Source organism: Oncorhynchus mykiss, chromosome 18 (genome assembly GCF_013265735.2).
Source record: "Oncorhynchus mykiss isolate Arlee chromosome 18, USDA_OmykA_1.1, whole genome shotgun sequence".
Lineage (NCBI taxonomy): Eukaryota > Metazoa > Chordata > Actinopteri > Salmoniformes > Salmonidae > Oncorhynchus > Oncorhynchus mykiss.
This window is the reverse complement of record NC_048582.1, coordinates 39962987-39981316: the sequence shown is the minus strand read 5'-3', so window position 1 is coordinate 39981316 and position 18330 is coordinate 39962987. Positions and strand designations below refer to the sequence as shown.

The following is an 18330-nucleotide window of genomic DNA, read 5'->3' as shown; positions in this document are numbered from 1 at the left end:
ATTCATTCAGGCCTAAGAGTTCAATCTTGGTATCATCAGACCAGAGAAACTTGTTTCTCATGGTCATTGTCCTTTAGGTGCCTTTTGTAAATTCCAAGCGGGCTGTCATGTGCCTTTTACTGAGGAGTGGCTTCCTGTCTGGCCACTCTACCATAAAGGCCTAATTGGTAGAGTGCTACAGAGGTGGTTGTCTGGAAGGTTCTCCCATCTCCACAGAGGAACTCTGTCAGAGACCATCGAGTTCATAGTCACCTCCCTGACCAAAGCTCTTCTCCCCGATTTGCTCAGTTTAGCCAGGCAGCAAGCTCTAGGAAGAGTCTTGGTGATTCCAAACTTCTTCCATTTAAGAATGATGGAGGACACGGTGTCCTTGGGAACCTTTAATGCTGCAGAAAGTTTGTGGTACCCTTCCCCAGATCTGTGCCTCGACACAATCCTGTCTCGGAGCTCTACGGACAATTCCTTTGACCTCATGGCTTGGTTTTTGCTTTGACATCCATCGTCAACTGTGGGACCTTATAGACAGGTGTGTGCCTTTTCAAATCATGTCCAATCAATTGAATTTACCTCAGGTGGACTCCAATCAAATTGTAGAAACATCTCAAGGATGATCAATGAAAACAGGAAGCACCTGAGCTCAATTTTGAGTCTCATAGCAAAGGGTCTGAATACTTATGTAAAAAAGGTATTTCTGTTTTTTATTTACTTATAAATTTGCCAACATTTATAAAAAAGCTGTTTGTCATTATGGGGTTATTCTGTGTAGATTGATGATGAAAAAAACATTTAATTTAATCCACTTTTAGAATAAGGCTGTAAATGTATCAAAATGTGGAAAAGGTCGAGGGGTCTGAATGCACCGTATATCTCCTAAATATTTCTGATGGAAATGGGTGGTTCATGACTTACTAGTCAGGAAGACTTTGTCTTTCATTCAAATGTCAGCAACCACCTTGTGCTTCCTTCACTGAACTTGGGCCACATTTTCAATTTTACTCTGGTGGTCAGGTTCTCCACCAACCCTACCTGAGGTAGCAGCCAGACTTTCTCAGGAGAGACACCCCCCCCCCCCCCCCTCCAATTCCAATCCCGCTCTGCCTCAGCCGTTTGACGTCAACGAGCGACAGAATGATATGCCTGATTTGTCATTCCACTGCCAGACGTCTAACAGACCCAAGCAGAGGGCAATGATTGCCTTGCCTGCGAGCGGCTGCATTTCAATTTGAATGATAAAGTCTAAAAGCCCGAACGCTTTGCCGTTGCATTAACCGCTCACACCCTGCCATTTTGTGCTTTGTCATTTTTCTCATTTTTTCCCCCCCAGGCTTGTAAATGCAACTGCCCCCTGGCCTGGCCCAGCAGAAACAGGCTGCACCCTCTGCATAACCTCAGGCAGGAGCATAGCTCTGTAATCCTCCAGGGTCATGAAGCTACCTTTTTTCAATTAGCCAGAGGGTGAGCTCTTATGGCACATCAGATGACTATCTGTCTCAATAATCCCCCATCATGAATCAATGGGTAGTCAACGCAAGACCCAATGCCCTAAATCCTTCAGGATGAGTACTGGGATTGCTCCCCCCCCCCCCCCCCCCCCTCGACCCTAGCTTTTGGGCCCCCTCACTCTGTACTGGAAGAATGAAGCTGGAACCACACACACTTCATTTTCTCTCGCTCTTTCCTGTTCTCTGTCCCTTCAGCTTCCCCTCGTGAATGACTCATGGAAACACAGAATAACTCATTTTGAGGCCGATTGCAGCATTGTTATTCACCGTGTGTCGGTTTGTTGAGCTCTATCAACAGCCAAGGTCCTGGATTCAATCATCGCAGCAGGATTTGTCCAACTTAGAATTGGTCTCGAAATGCATGCCTGTGTATAGTGCAGTCTTGGTACAGTAGTTGCAGAACTGATTGAGAATCCGAGTCCTTTATCTAAGAATAGAAATTCATGTTATGATATTTATTGAGTCTTAAGACAAACAGGTGCTAACAAATGTGTAAATTGTGTGCCTCGTGTACTGTAACATTGGCGTCTAAATGATGTGCCGTAAGCTAAACCATCAGATGTGTTTAGACGGTAACCAAATAATATTTGTTGATGGACCTCTCAACGTTTATATTATCCAGTATGCAGAGTATAGCCGTTAACAAGATGCTTATCCTTTGCAGCTATGAAATGCGGTGTGTTTACATCTAGCCACGTACCGCCAGACACCAACACTGGAAAATCAATACCCGATCCAGATTCACCCATCTGCTTTCCAGGATGTATTTTTATTTTACGATCATGCAATGCAGTCGTTTCTTTTCATTAACTCCTAGCTTACGTTGTTGTGGTGGCGTGTCAGACTGGGAGGGGCGCCCTCGGCGCTACGCTAGTCCACCCCCGCCTTGTTGTGTGCTGTCGACACATCCTCACAGCAGCCAGCAAGGCCACTTAAGAGTGCTTGCCGTCTGTGTGAATACGGTGTTACTGCTGCGTAGAGACTGCAGCTGGGAAGAAGGCGTCGGTGGATGAGGAAGCAGATTGACTTAAGGGTGGGGATGTCACCGGGGTGAGGTGGGGGGATGCCTCCTAGCGTTTCTCACCTCTAGGGGGAAGAAAGAGCACCGCAATTAAATTCTGTGTGTGTGTGTGTGAGAGCTCTGTGTGTTAGTTTAAGCACATCTGCCCGGCGTTCTCCGAAATAAATTGTTTAGAAACTTCCACGTCTCCGGAGAGAGAGGGGGATTAAATGGACTGTAGAGAACTGAGGAAAACTGAGGAGTAAAAAAAAAAAGTGTGTGTGCTCGTTTTTGTCTGCTTCCAACACGGAAAGAGAGGGAGGGAATTGGGGTGATTTGAAGAAACGCCTCGGTCGCTTCAGACTAGACTACTTGAAATTGAAATGATTGAGATTGTCATGGAAACACTGGAGCTTTTCAGGGGAGGGGGAGATGGGGCGGAATATTTGAGGTGAACGTGCATGCAGAGGTTGAGAAGGTGCTCTTACCCCAATTGATAGAGTTCACACTGTACAGCACTGGCAGCCCAACTCTGTACATTCCCTCTCGACACGTTAAGTGCCTTGAGTGCGTCAACCTTATAAATATTATTGGATATTTACAGTTCTATACATATGGGTGCTTTACCTGTACTGTACAGCAAGAACCTGAAATCGTACTCCTCATTATTTTCAACATCCATTCCAGGTCCATTTTATTTCCCCTGCCTTTTTCCTGTTCGCTAAATTGTGATTCGCTGAAACAGGAAAATATGGTTCAGGTTGGCTGTTGTGCACCTTCCCCCTAATCTCTATGAGTGACAGTAATATAGGCGGTGATATAAGCTCGCTGTGATCATTTTTGACATTAATTACCCCTTTCTGGTTAATTTAGTCCCGACTCCCAACTACCCCTGTCCTGTTTCTCCCTGTGCTGTGGCTTTGATGTTTTCACCTCCCTATACCCAGATTTAGATATGGACATCAGGGCCTTGCATCTCCCTAGCCCTCTGTCTTGGCAGTGCATTCCAAGCTGCCCTGTATGGGGTCTGGTTTTTGGAATGGATCAAACTGCAGGTGGGTTTTTGCCTCTTATAGCCTCGTGTGACTCTGAGTTGAGTTGCTTCGTTTACACTGGTTTCTGGTTTACAGTGGGGGAGCGCTCATAGCCCGGGGTTAAACTAACTGACCGATTAGGTGCAAGGGGGGGGGGGGGGCGGCAGAGTAGTATGTCGACGTGTTCCATTTTTCAGTTCCATCATGCATGACCACAGTGTGCTAGTCATTTCCACTTCGATAGTCCCCTTTCACTTCCCTTTTCCTGTCTCTTTCCCTGTCTCTCGTCTCTGCGTTGTTGTGCCCGATGTACGCCTCGGTCAAAGTCTCAGACCAGGGATTCATCACATCGTGGGTCACAAAATGTGTTCCTCATTTTTGTTTCTCTACCGAAACAAGAGTGGACCGGCTCAAACTTGGCTCACACCAACCGTACTAGGACCGTAGAAATGGGCAACGGGGGGCTTCAAAAACTGCAACTAAAGGGGAGGAATCAATCCCAGTCAAATCGCTACAACACTAATCGAGACACCACCTCACTGACCGCATCTCACCAGGAGAGCACCAGAACAACAACACTACTCCTATGGAAAGAGGCCCATTTAAAAACCGACCAACCCCCTCTTTCCTCCCCCCATTTTTTTTTGTCTCTCCCTCTACCTTTTGCTCCTCTCCTCCCCCCTTTTCAGAGGCCATAGTGGACCCGTCCAACGCGGGCGTGGTGGCGGGGGCTATCATCGGCAGCCTGCTGGCCCTACTGCTGGTCAGCTCGCTGATTGCTGTGCTGGTGACCCGCAGTCGCCGGCAACGGCGCGGTTACCCCGGCAACGGAGAGCCTGGCGCCTACGGGAACAAAGCCCGCCTCTTCGGCGGAGCTGGCAACAAGAACGAAGGCACGGGGGCCAACATCAACGGGCCCATCTATACGTACCGCGAGAGTGACCCCGGAGCGCTGGCGGAGAATGTCAACGACTTCCACGGCCCGCCAGGCTCCACTCCCACCGCCCACGACATCCTGCTGAGCAGCGAGATGGACGAGGCGGAGCGCAGGAAATTTGACGCCCTCGACGACAGCCTGGAGGAGGAAGAGGAGCGCTACGACAGCTTTAGCGTGGGCATGGTTCCAGCCTATCACATCCACCGGCACAACGAAGAGATGGGAGGGGTCAGCATGTACCTCGACGACGACATGGAGTCACAGCGGGATGGGTCGGTCATCTCCCGGACTGCCATCTACGTCTAGAGAGGGGCGGTCAACCAACAGGGTCCAGGAGGGAGAGCTGAGGACAGGGTGGAGAGTCCACCAACAACCACCCATCCCCCTGCATACTAAATAGACATGCTACGCTTATGGTAATTTTACACAAAAAAATAACTACAGAAACAAAAGGTGTTGAAACTGAACTGTAACTGAGGAACAAGCGGAATGATGACTTGAGTGCGCTGGTCAATGACTCGGCATCTCGATAAGTCAGTCAGTCTACCAAAATAAATTGTAACAATGTAACTCATCTTCAATGCTGCTTACTGCTCCATTTCATCTTAGCAAGTGAAACGTGAAGAGTGACCATGTGACTGCGTTTAGTAGCCCACTAATCCACAGGACTGCAAACACTAAAGACTTTTTCTCGTTAAGGACACGTACCGTTCAATGTCGCCTTCATGGTACAACTTTTAGACGCATTCCTAGACGGTCACACTCGTTCTATAACCACGGCTACTGCTCGAAGACGTCCTCCAGCGGACCGCCGTGCGGAGGACGAGGAACCGAGCTGTAACTTGTTGTCTTCGTGTGCATCATCACAGGCGTTCCATAGCACAGTGTTACGTACAAATTGTATTTTGTATTATCAAGATGTTTGGGCCTTCAGGCCTTGTTGAAACCACATTTGGTGTTAATGACTCATATATAATGACTTAGGTAGAGTTTCCTACTTCCATTTCCTTCTTTCTTTTTTTTCTCTCTTCATTATTTTCTTTTACATATGGGAGGCCAGCGACGTGGTAGACCGAGCTGGAGCTGGGGTTTGGATGAGAGAAATAGTGCGACCAGATCTGTTTGTTTTTCCAACTGTCTGTTGGCGGTTCATGTTGGTGGAACGTCACTGCTGGAGCGAAGGGCAGCGGGGTCAGCTGGCACCATCCCAGGGTATTGGGCCCAGTGCCAGGCTGTACTGGCCTTCCACGCTGAGGGACCAGCCAGCTCCTGTAATGATCGGAGCCACGTCTAGTCTGCCTAGCGATAGCATAAGACAGATCGACATGCACACCCAGCTCTAACTGAACCTCTTGCTCTGCCTGTCAGTTTGACCAATTAAAAAACAAAAAGGAAGCGGACTCCATTTCCCCGGCAAGTCAATAAACGCGCCGTCTATTTAATGGTAAAGAAATGTTTCGCCGCTGATGCTCGAGGGACCGGAGGCGGAATATTTCCCTCGTTTTTTATTTTTTTTATACCAGAACAAACTGTTCCTAGCCCACATGTTTAATTCAGGAGTAGAAGAAGCATAAAAGTGTTGCGCATTATCTTATGTAGAGGTATAGAGCGAGAGAGGCTGATTTCTGGCTGGTATTGAGCGCTTTTGCGATTTTTTTTTTTTAATGCAGATAAGCCCAAGCATTAATAATAAGACAAGCCGCACATACGGCTGAAATTGCGAAGCTTCACTCCCGAACACAGTAGGAGTTATGAAGTGTTATGAGGTCGACCGTCAACGATCGATTAATCTACTTCAAAATACAGTATTATCATTATTTTAGCGGGGCGAAATGCTGAGTCGAGTTGTTTTTTTGCTGTATGTTAATGGGCAAATCTCTGCCGGGCCTTCTAAAGGGGGGCAGTAAACACACAAAATACGCCTGTGACTGTGTGTGGGGATATTTCTGACCATGTGCGAGGCCCATTAGTTCTAAGCCTGGCTGGCATATGTGTTTTTCGAGTTCTGAGTTGACCGAATTTGAATCGCTGCCAGACTTGGAACGAGGTTAAGGGGCTAACCCCACCCGCAGTATGTTCCACTGTCAGATTGCCGCAGTTCACTTTAACGTAGTGGCCTAGTGTGTGTGTGTGTGTGTGTGTGTATTGTGCAAGGGTGTATGTAGCGTGATTGTACAGATTTGAGTTGTGTATATCCCACATGCTGATTCATCGCGCAATAGCCCAATGTTATGCAGGAGGAGTTTTGCATAATGTCATACATATGGATGGCTAAGCCTATCTCTGAGTCATTCATCAGTCATTTCATGCACAGTAACCTCACTGATGAAGGGGTTGGAGGACCGTGATAGGAAACTGCTTAGCACGGGGACCCGCGTGGACATGAATATTACACTGGCGGAGCCGGGATGAAGCCGGACTGGCTCAAAGGGCCTTTGGAGTGGTCTCCTGTGCCACCCCGGCCAGATGGAAACTTGATTGGGTATTGGCGTCCGGGCCGTTGCTCTGTAAATATTGTGACCCATTCCCCCTCCTTTGCTTTTTCTTATCACAGATAGAGGTCGACTGATTATGATTTTTCAACGGCGATACCAAATTATTGGAGGACCCAAAAAAAAGCCAATACTGATTTCTTATTTTTAAATTAAAAAACTTTTTTTAAATTTACATTTATTTTATTGATTTTAAAAAAATTATAATTAAAAATAAATATATATGTGTGTGTGTGTGTGTAATAATGGCAATTACAACAATACTGAATGAACACTTTTTACTTAATATAATAATACATCAATAGAATCCATTTAGTCTCAAATAAATAATGAAACATGTTCAATTTGGTTTAAATAATGCAATTCTGGCAAATTAATTACGGTCTTTGTTAGGAAGAAATGGTCTTCACACGAGCCAGGCGGCCCAAACTGTTGCATATACCCTGACTCTGCTTGCACTGAACGCAAAGAACTGACACAATTTCCCTAGTTAATATTGTCTGCTAACCTGGATTTCTTTTAGCTAAATATGCAGGTTTAAAAAATATATACTTCTGTGTATTGGTTTTAAGAAAGGCATTGATGTTTATTTATGGCTAGGTACATTTTTCGCAAATGCGCTTTTGTTAAATCATCACCCGTTTGGCGAAATTAAAGTAGGCTGTGATTCGATAATAAATTAAGACACCGCATTGATTGTATGCAACGCAGGACAAGCTCGTTAACCTAGTAATATCATCAACCATGTGTAGTTAACTAGTGATTATGTGAAGATAAGTTTTTAATGCTAGCTAGCAACTTACCTTGACTCCTTGCAGCCACAAGGTCCTTTTGACGCTGCACTCGCGTAACAGGTGGTCAGCCTGCCACGCAGTCTCCTCGTGGATTGCAATGTAATCGTCCATAATCAGCGTCCAAAAAAGGCCGATTTACCGATTGTTATGGAAACTTGAAATCGGCCGTGCCGATTAATCGGTCGACCTCTAATCACAGATTCCTATCACATTATCAGATCATCACCATTGTGTTCAAATGAACTCGTTTCCTTATGATGTTTTATGCGAATGGGTACCCTTTTTTTTTTTTTTTTTTCAAATTAAGAAAAATAAGTGTTCTTATGTGAGGTGTTGGTTGTGTATATCTTGATGTAAGATATCCATTTAATGAAGTAGGTGTATCTTCAATACTCCCTTAAGAGATGTTATTTATAAGTGCAGTGTGGGTAATGGTAAACGTCACAGACTACTATCATGGGAGATGGTTGGAAAATAACCAATGACTACAAATGACCTTAATTTAATTACATGTGCGTCAAGGCATGTATCTTGTAGCCTGCTGGTATGTAGAGGTGTATATTATCGAGGGCCTTGCTCTCCAATCGGCTCTGACCATCTTTTCCAACGCAAACACTCTCTCGCTCCCTTCCACAGATCAACTCCCACAAGAGAGCATATAATCACACACCCATGCAGATCTGTTTCACCCATAGAATTCTCTCACACACACTATATTTCCCTGACCCGCCACACACTTTGAGTTCGATGCCTCCCATTAGCGGGGGGGGCAAGATTGTTCCTCGTTGGGCTCCTGTGACTCCATCACTCTCCATCTTGTTATTAAGATGAACAGAGAGGCAACGTCTTTCTCTACAGAGTCTTAAAACCTTTGATTCGCCATTCCCCTGTTTTTTTAGTAAGTAAACAAGCACCAATTTCACTCTGTGGGAAGTGGTGCTCCAGCTTCTAAGGACCATGTCAGAATAAAAAGCAATGTCTCTGGCATGCAATTACCAGCCCTGTGTAAGGGTGGTGGTGGTGGTGGTGGTTTTAAAAAGCATAAATGGGTCACGACATCCTACAATTCTTGTCCGACTCTAATCTCAAGACCACCAAACAAAGCCTTAAATTCAGTTTCGCCACATGCATTATTCCCCGTGTCCCTTGTGTACAAAGTATAAATAAATCCAACATACTTGCAACATGCATTACTAATTGATGTGGTTACGTTAGTGCATCTGTCCTGCCCAGCTGCTGGTATAACAAGATATTCATCTTTTCTGGTAAATTCTAGTGTTTTTTTTTTGTTGTTGTTGTTGTTGTGTACAATATTGACAGGACGGTGACCTGGAGAATATGAATAATATTAAAATGTTCCTATATTCCAAGATGTTTGTGTCTCCTCACTACAAGCTGCTAGAATAACAATGTCTTCTGTATCACCGTCTGACTGTGTGTGTGGGTGGTTTTTCATTTGGAACCTTTCGTTCCGGTTCGTCCTGTCAAAATGTATTTTTGTATTCTGGTGTTTTATTAAAGTATGATGGATTTCTAAATATGATTTTTGAGTCCGTTATGTGTGACGTTCAGCCAGCCTAGCGATCCGTCTGCGGATTTGATTGCGTATGTCACATGGACAATGTTTTTTGCTTCGGCCCTTGCGGTTATTAGGTGTAGCTTTATTACAGGAATGAAATGATTCTCGTTGTTTACACACACACACAGGACGGTCTGTTCGGTTACATTTTATCACATGCTTCGACAACCATCCTATCGAGACAAGTGCAGTTACCCAAAGTGCTAGAGAAACGATAGGGTTATTGATGGGGAAACAATGCGACGTGATTAGCGGAGCGTAACCGCCATGCAAAGAATACTGCTCGTTGTTGTCAGTATCTTAAAATAGATGCATTCGTGGTTCGCTGAGTGTGTTGTTTACAACATGTGGGCTGGATGATGTTTGTTGACTGCAGATCCCCCCCCCCCCAAAAAAAAATGTATGGACTTAAAATAAGGTGGCTTATTCAGCCCAAACCTGTGGTACTACATTGCCCCGCAAAATTCTTGACTGCAGTCGAGACATTTATGGTCCTCCTGAGTCCACTTTAGGTCCTCGTCTGTTGCCTTGACTACGCCTCTTTGCAGCACTCTGTCAATCCCTCTTCATTCGGGCCTTTTATCCTTGTTGACCTAATGCAGGTGATTGTGACACAAATGGCTTAGTTTTAGTTCAGGGAACGCTACTGAAAAAAATTACTTTTTTAAATTTATTTTAAAGATTTTGTTTTTAGAGTCATATTTTACAAAAGTCAATCTACCTCAAGTCTGCTGGCATGTAAATCTTAGTAATGGCTTTGGAAGGTGGGATTGTGGCAAGAAACAAACGATTAGTGTACCTCAGACAATCTACAGTCCTTTGGTTGTCAAAGTGGAAGGATACCAATTGTTTCTGGCGGGGCATACAGGCAGAATGTTAAATAATGTAGCAGGGCACATTAACGACTGAAGTAGACCCACATGTCATAGTAATGGGATGTCGTTTTTCTGCTTCGATGCGAAATCATGTCATTAGCTGACACTCCATTTATTTATTTATTTATTTATTTATTTATTTTGGTGCATATTATTCTATTAGTTCCCCGTTTTTTTTTCTTTTAACAGTGACTGTTGGACCTATTTTTCCTCACGAGACCAATGTGTGAGAGAATGTGAATTGTTATGTATTTTGTCGGCCGCCATCTATGCATATCGTTTTTCTTTATTTAAAGCGTTCCTTTATCCCCACGTATGAATGGAAGACGGGCAGGTCTGCATTCCCAGGCATGTCAAAATTCCATGCCAAACTATCATTTACATGTTTTTTATTTTTTAAATGAGAGATAATAAAAGTCGAAACTGTGTTATTTGTGGAATGTCATTGTTTGTACTAGGTAGCCCATAAAATTGCACTGGAATGCTCAACTCGTCAATAAGTGTCTCGCCCACATGACCTAGTAGCTCGTTATTTACCTTGGGGCTTGTGATCTTAACCAGAGGGTGTCCGAGCAAGGCTATCAGAAACGCCTGATTGCCTACTATGTTCGGGCCCGCCGGCTGCTTGCCCTGCCCACAGTATATTGACAAGGCCACTAATGGCTCTTGCTGTCCAGTATTAATAGACCGGCAGAACTGTGGACAGCTGCAGGGGGGTCTTCCATTGAGCCACCCTGGGACCTGACACCCCTCTCTCACCTTTCCCGCGCCACTCGGGCTGAGTGGATTGACACAGATTGACAGATAAATGGCCTACAGCGTCTTTTCTCCAGGCCAGTCTCTCAGTGAGATGGACAGATAGTCAGCCAGGGAGAAAATCCTGTCCAGTTCACCACCTCCTGAATTGTTCTCTCTGTTTCTCGTCAGAAACTCACATTTGTCTCTGTGTGAACAGTTTTGCCGTCAGTTGTCACAGCACCTGCGAGTTCAAGTCCAATGTTATTTGTCGCATGCTTTGTAAACAACAGGTACTAACGGTACAATGCTTATTTAGGAGTCCTTTTCCAACCTTTCGTTTACTCGCACTAACCACTTATTTTTATTTTACCTTTATTTAACTAGGCAAGTCAGTTAATAAGAACAAATTCTTATTTTCAATGACAGCCTAGGAACAGCTAACTGCCTTGCCAGCTCGGGGATTTGAGCTTGCAACCTTCCGGTTACTAGTCCAACGCTCTAACCACTAGGCTACGCTGCCGCCCCATACAGAGAGTGCCAATACCGAGTCGATGTGCAGCAGCTGCCAGGGAAAACCTACAGTAATGTGTGAAGATCACATGTCACTCACTGTTATTTATTAGAACGCAGGTTTCTTAAGAAAAGCCTCGTGACTTCGTCAGCTGTGCCTGTTTCACACTCGCGGGTGTCCCGTCGTCGTACGTGTGCGCACGAGGGAGAACTCGGCAAGCGCACCTCGCTACAGCAGCTTTTGAGAAGGCTACGGCAGCAACAGGATTCAACGCGTTTCCAGCTGATCTAGAATCAGCATCTACCTACCACCCAGTAAAGTGGTCACCAGTTGGTATGTGATGTTAAGCGGGTTAAAGTTGCCAATCCGAACTGATCCCAGGACAGTGGGTAATGGATAGCGCCGGCTCGCTAACTACAATGACAAGGTTCAGAATGTTGAACCAGGGAAGTGACACTGAGCCAAGGAGAGGAGGTTGGAGCACTTGGAGACCGGACATGTCATCTTCGGTTTGGCTCTCTGCACAGCGGTGACTAAAGCAGAGGGAGCGATACCAGACGGCTGCTCTCTCTTTCTCTTCTCTCTCTGGCTTGTGAAGATAAGACTGACACCTCTGAAACACACCACTGCACCATCGCTTCTCAGGTCCCCGTCGTTCCCTGCGAAATGATGGTCAGAGTTCACCAGTTCTCGAACCCTTTTTATGTAGGCTGCGAAGTGATAGGCGTGCTCAGTCCTGCCCCACTGCTCTCAGCCATACTGTCTAGAGGCCTTTTAAATCCACTATCATTTTATATACTTTTCTCCCCCATCAAGAAGATCTTTAATGTCAAATTGAAATTATATATTTTAAACGGTCAATCTGTGATTGCTGCATCCATTTTTTACTTATTAAATGAATGATATATGTATACCCAGTGATTCTTGAAGAATATAACTTATACATGCCTCGCGAGCTTAGTTCAACTGTCGTAATCCGAAATACACTACATGAGCAAAAGTATGTGGACACCTGCTCGTTGAACATCTCAATTCAAAATCATGGGCAATAATATGAAGTTGGTCCCCCATTTATTGTTATAAGAGCCTCCACTCTTCTGGGAAGGTTTTACACTAGATGTTGGAACATTTGCTGCAGGGACTTGCTTCCATTCAGCCACGAGCATTAGTGAGGTCGGGCACTGATGTTGGACGATTAGGCCTGGCTCACAGTCGGTGCTCCAATTCATCCCAAAGGTGTTTGATGGGGTTGAGGTCAGGGTTCGGTGCAGGCCAGTCAAGTTCTTCCACACCAATCTCGACAAAGCATTTCTGAAAGGATCTCGCTTTGTGCACGGGGGCATTGTCATGCTGAAACAGGAAAAAAGGGCCTTCCCCAAACTGTTGCCACAAAGTTGGAAGCACAGAATCATCTAGAATGTCATTGTATGCTGTAGCGTTAAGATTTAGCTTTACTGGAACAAAGGGGTCTAGCCCGAACCATGAAAAACAGCCCCAGATCGTTATTCCTCCTCCACCAAACTACAGTTGGCACTATGCATTCGGGCAGGTAGCGTTCTCCTGGCATCCGCCAAACCCAGATTTGTCCAAAAAGTGGAGGAACTGACTTGTTGGAAAGGTGGCATCCTATGACGGTGCCACGTTGAGTAAGGCCATTCCTCTGCCAATGTTTGTCTATGGCGATTTGCATGGTTGTATGCTCAATTTTTATACACCTGTCCAATCATTTGAAGCTTTGTGTGTATATAAAGCTTATAAGCTTGTGTATTTGTAAACAAGTGGTTATATTTATCCAACCCCATCCCTCCAGCTGTTTACCAAAACAGTGGTGGGGTGCCTGCTTAGTTATTGTTTGAGCTACGGAGTTCCCCTTTAAATCCACAGCCATGATGCTTTCTCCCCCATCCAGAACACGGTCTTTAGTGTACCGTTCAACGTATTGTAATGAAACAGGCAGGGAGCAGGTCTCAAACCCTCAACCTTCTAGCACGAGATCCGGCGCGCAATCCACTGTGCGGTAAAAGCATGCTCGTGCGGCAGAGTCGATATCCGCGCTTATAAATCCAGGGTCGTTACAATATATTCTGTCCCCCAATTAGCTAGAATTATTTATTCACCAAGATATTTTTGTTATCGACAGAGTTTAGTATGACACCCCAGAGGCACTGGTTACTGGCCCTACGCTGTAGCCGGTAGGCTACCTACCGCTTAGTAGCATAGCGCTCTATTCCCTCCACTTAGATCCAGCCACGGTTAATTGGCGTTCTAAGAAGGGTAATGGAGAAGATTGATGGCTCGTTCTTAGGAGAGCTATTCAACAGGGCCTCTGGTTCTCCAGCATTCTACTGCTGCTTTATGCGTGTTGGGAAGGAGGAAGTGGGTTTCTAGCGCCTAAGAATAGACCTGCGAAACGGAAATGATTTTAATGCGAAGTGGAGGGTGTGCGCGTGATTGTGTGTTATGTGCGTGGCTCCCGGCATTCTGCAGATCCTTCCATGTTTAAACCAGCGCTTTCCCCCGCCAGCACGATTCCCAACAGGCAGCTCCCACTCTAGCTAGAGTTGCGCTACTTCCTCCAGATCCTAACCAAAGAGAAGAAAGAGAGGGAAAAATGACGCACTTCTGTACGTTCTGGGCTGATATCCCGGGGTTGTGTTTTCTTCTAATCATCATCTTTGCAGAGGGAATCAAAGATGAGATGAATGGTGGGAGTGTGTGTGGAGTGGGATGGGTGATTGATGTGTGCGTAGATCTGTGTGTAGATGGGTTTGCCTGTGTGGCTGGATGATTGGGTGCGTGTGTGTGTGGCTGGATGATTGTGTGTGTGGCTGGATGATTGCGTGCGTGTGTGGCTGGATGATTGCGTGCGTGTGTGGCTGGATGATTGCGTGCGTGTGTGTGTGGCTGGATGATTGCTTGCGTGCGTGCGTGTGTGGCTGGATGATTGCTTGCGTGCGTGCGTGTGTGGCTGGATGATTGCTTGCGTGCGTGCGTGTGTGGCTGGATGATTGCTTGCGTGTGTGCGTGTGTGGCTGGATGATTGCTTGCGTGTGTGCGTGTGTGGCTGGATGATTGCTTGCGTGTGTGCGTGTGTGGCTGGATGATTGCTTGCGTGTGTGCGTGTGTGGCTGGATGATTGCTTGCGTGTGTGGCTGGATGATTGCGTGTGTGTGGCTGGATTATTGCGTGCGTGCGTGTGTGGCTGGATGATTGCTTGCGTGCGTGCGTGGCTGGATGATTGCTTGCGTGTGTGCGTGTGTGGCTGGATGATTGTGTGCGTGTGTGGCTGGATGATTGCTTGCGTGTGTGCGTGTGGCTGGATGATTGCTTGCGTGTGTGCGTGTGTGGCTGGATGATTGCGTGTGTGGCTGGATGATTGCGCGTGTGTGGCTGGTTGATTGCGCGTGTGTGGCTGGTTGATTGCGCGTGTGTGGCTGGATGATTGCGCGTGTGTGGCTGGATGATTGCGTGTGTGTGGCTGGATGATTGCGTGTGTGTGGCTGGATGATTGCGTGTGTGTGGCTGGATGATTGCGTGTGTGTGTGGCTGGATGATTGCGTGTGTGTGTGGCTGGATGATTGCGTGTGTGTGTGGCTGGATGATTGCGTGCGTGTGTGTGTGGATGGATGATTGCGTGCGTGTGTGTGTGTGTGTGGCTGGATGATTGGGTGCGTGTGTGTGTGGCTGGATGATTGCGTGCGTGTGTGTGTGTGGCTGGATGATTGCGTGTGTGTGTGTGGCTGGATGATTGCGTGCGTGTGGCTGGATGATTGCGTGCGTGTGGATGGATGATTGCGTGCGTGTGTGGATAGATGATTGCGTGCGTGTGTGGATGGATGATTGTGTGCGTGTGTGGCTGGATGATTGCTCGCGTGTGTGGCTGGATGATTGCGTGCGTGTGTGTGGCTGGATGATTGCGTGCGTGTGTGGCTGGATGATTGCGTGCGTGTGTGGCTGGATATGATTGCGTGCGTGTGTGGCTGGATGATTGCGTGTGTGTGTGTTTGGCTGGATGATTGCGTGTGTGTGGCTGGCTGATTGCGTGTGTGTGGCTGGTTGATTGCGTGTGTGTGGCTGGATGATTGCGTGCGTGTGTGTGTGGCTGGATGATTGCGTGCGTGTGTGTGTGGCTGGATGATTGCGTGCGTGTGTGTGTGGCTGGATGATTGCTTGCGTGTGTGCGTGTGTGGCTGGATGATTGCTTGCGTGTGTGGCTGGATGATTGCGTGTGTGTGGCTGGATTATTGCGTGCGTGCGTGTGTGGCTGGATGATTGCTTGCGTGCGTGCGTGGCTGGATGATTGCTTGCGTGTGTGTGTGTGGCGCTGGATGATTGTGTGCGTGTGTGGCTGGATGATTGCTTGCGTGTGTGCGTGTGGCTGGATGATTGCTTGCGTGTGTGCGTGTGTGGCTGGATGATTGCGTGTGTGGCTGGATGATTGCGCGTGTGTGGCTGGTTGATTGCGCGTGTGTGGCTGGATGATTGCGCGTGTGTGGCTGGATGATTGCGTGTGTGTGGCTGGATGATTGCGTGTGTGTGGCTGGATGATTGCGTGTGTGTGGCTGGATGATTGCGTGTGTGTGGCTGGATGATTGCGTGTGTGTGGCTCGATGATTGCGTGTGTGTGTGGCTGGATGATTGCGTGTGTGTGTGGCTGGATGATTGCGTGTGTGTGTGGCTGGATGATTGCGTGCGTGTGTGTGTGGATGGATGATTGCGTGCGTGTGTGGATGGATGATTGGGTGCGTGTGTGTGTGTGTGTGGTTGGATGATTGGGTGCGTGTGTGTGTGTGTGTGGCTGGATGATTGGGTGCGTGTGTGTGTGGCTGGATGATTGCGTGCGTGTGTGTGTGTGGCTGGATGATTGCGTGTGTGTGTGTGGCTGGATGATTGCGTGCGTGTGGCTGGATGATTGCGTGCGTGTGGATGGATGATTGCGTGCGTGTGTGGATAGATGATTGCGTGCGTGTGTGGATGGATGATTGTGTGCGTGTGTGGCTGGATGATTGCTCGCGTGTGTGGCTGGATGATTGTGTGCGTGTGTGTGGCTGGATGATTGCGTGCGTGTGTGGCTGGATGATTGCGTGCGTGTGTGGATGGATGATTGCTTGCGTGTGTGTGTGGCTGGATGATTGCTTGCGTGTGTGTGTGGCTGGATGATTGCTTGCGTGTGTGTGTGGCTGGATGATTGCTCGCGTGTGTGTGTGGCTGGATGATTGCTCGCGTGTGTGTGTGGCTGGATGATTGCGTGCGTGTGTGTGGCTGGATGATTGCGTGCGTGTGTGTGTGTGGCTGGATGATTGCGTGCGTATGTGTGGCTGGATGATTGCGTGTGTGTGTGTGGCTGGATGATTGCGTGTGTGTGTGTGGCTGGATGATTGCGTGTGTGTGTGTGGCTGGATGATTGCGTGTGTGTGTGTGTGGCTGGATGATTGCGTGTGTGGCTGGATGATTGCGTGTGTGTGGCTGGATGATTGCGTGTGTGTGGCTGGATGATTGCGTGTGTGTGTGTGTGTGTGTGTGTGTGTGTGTGTGTGTTTGTCTCATTGGATTTACTCTTGTACCGAACAGAACCATTTCTACAGTATGTGTGAATGCCCTTTATTAACTTTTGTGGGAATGCCTTTAAAAAAATGTTTTTAATTTGTGGGGATGCCTTTGCATTTGTTTGTTGAAAATCAATATCAGCCTCTAGGGAATTTGAGGATTAGTTTGAACAAAAACAGCTTGGTTTGTTTATCCTATACCTTTCCATCTGAGAGAGAGCAAGAAGGAGAGGGGGAGAGAAGCCTTTTCATTCCTCAAATATTTACCCATCTATTCAGTGCATGATGAATAGCCACTCAACCCCTCAGTCCACTCTCATCTTTCATATCGCTCTCATTTCTTTCCTCATCCTTTCACCCGTCTTTCATATCGCTCTTTTCATTCGCTCCCTTCATCACCACCTCTCTCCCGTCACCTTACTCTGTGTATCAGTCAGACTCGCACAACTCCTCCATGTGCAGCTCGCCGTATTGCTTCATGTCTTGTATTTCCCTCTCTCATTTTCTCCAACTATCCATCCGTCTACCTCCTTGAACACGCTCACTCGCTTTCTCATTTTGAAGACTGAGGCATTGTCATGTCCGTCTATCCCCTCTCCATCTCTCTTCCAGCCGACAGATCATATCTCATTGTCAGGATCTTACTGAGAACATCTTCACCCGGGATATCAGTTTCATTTTGTCTTTCATCCCCTGTGTCTTCGTCTCGCGACCGGCTTAGCCCGACAAACGTGAGGGTGATATAATGGAGTCTCATATCCGCTTTCACATCACTCAATCCATCTCCACTATCTTTATTTGGTTAACACACGCACACACTCACGTGCAGTAAACACACACACATTCTCTCTTTCTCTTACTCTTTCCATTTCCTTTTCTTTCTGTATTCTCTAGCTCTCTGTCTCACGCACACATACACCCACACTGTCCCGCCCTCTAACACGTCAGGGCTACGGTTCTTGGGGGCTCTTCCCTCAGGACACGTGGAGACATCTTGCCACTACCTTTCACCATCTTTACCGTCTTAATAAACCAGTCCGTCCTATGACTCCCATCCCTCCATCTCTCTCTCTCTCTCTCTCTCTCTCTCTATTACTCCCTCCCTGCCGTTGACCCAGCTGTCACTCGTTCATTCTATCACCCGTCCGGGACGCCGTCCATCCATCCATCCATTTGCATTAGCCTGACGAGTAGAGACGGCGAGCGAGCGTGGCTCACCTACTCGGCCTGATTACACTCGAAAGCCTGAGTGGGCGGTCCGGCCCCGCGGTCTCAAAGCACGGACTCCTGGGTAATGGGCACCCATGCGGAGCCGCGCGCCT

The 18330-nt window shown here is 47.1% G+C and overlaps 1 protein-coding gene across 2 annotated transcripts in view; it reads left to right on the top strand.

Moving 5' to 3' along the window:
• pvrl2l (PVR cell adhesion molecule related 2 like) overlaps positions 1-18330 on the top strand; it is an 85898-nt gene that overhangs the window by 38225 nt on the left and 29343 nt on the right. The window contains exon 7 of one of the 2 annotated variants that reach the window (XM_036952771.1): positions 4226-7082. The exons of the other annotated variant lie outside the window; for it this stretch is intronic. Within the exon in view, the coding sequence (XP_036808666.1) occupies positions 4226-4779 (554 nt within the window). The 3' untranslated portion in view covers positions 4780-7082. Of the gene's footprint in view, positions 1-4225; positions 7083-18330 lie in introns of those variants that run through there. 2 annotated transcript variants of the gene reach the window in all.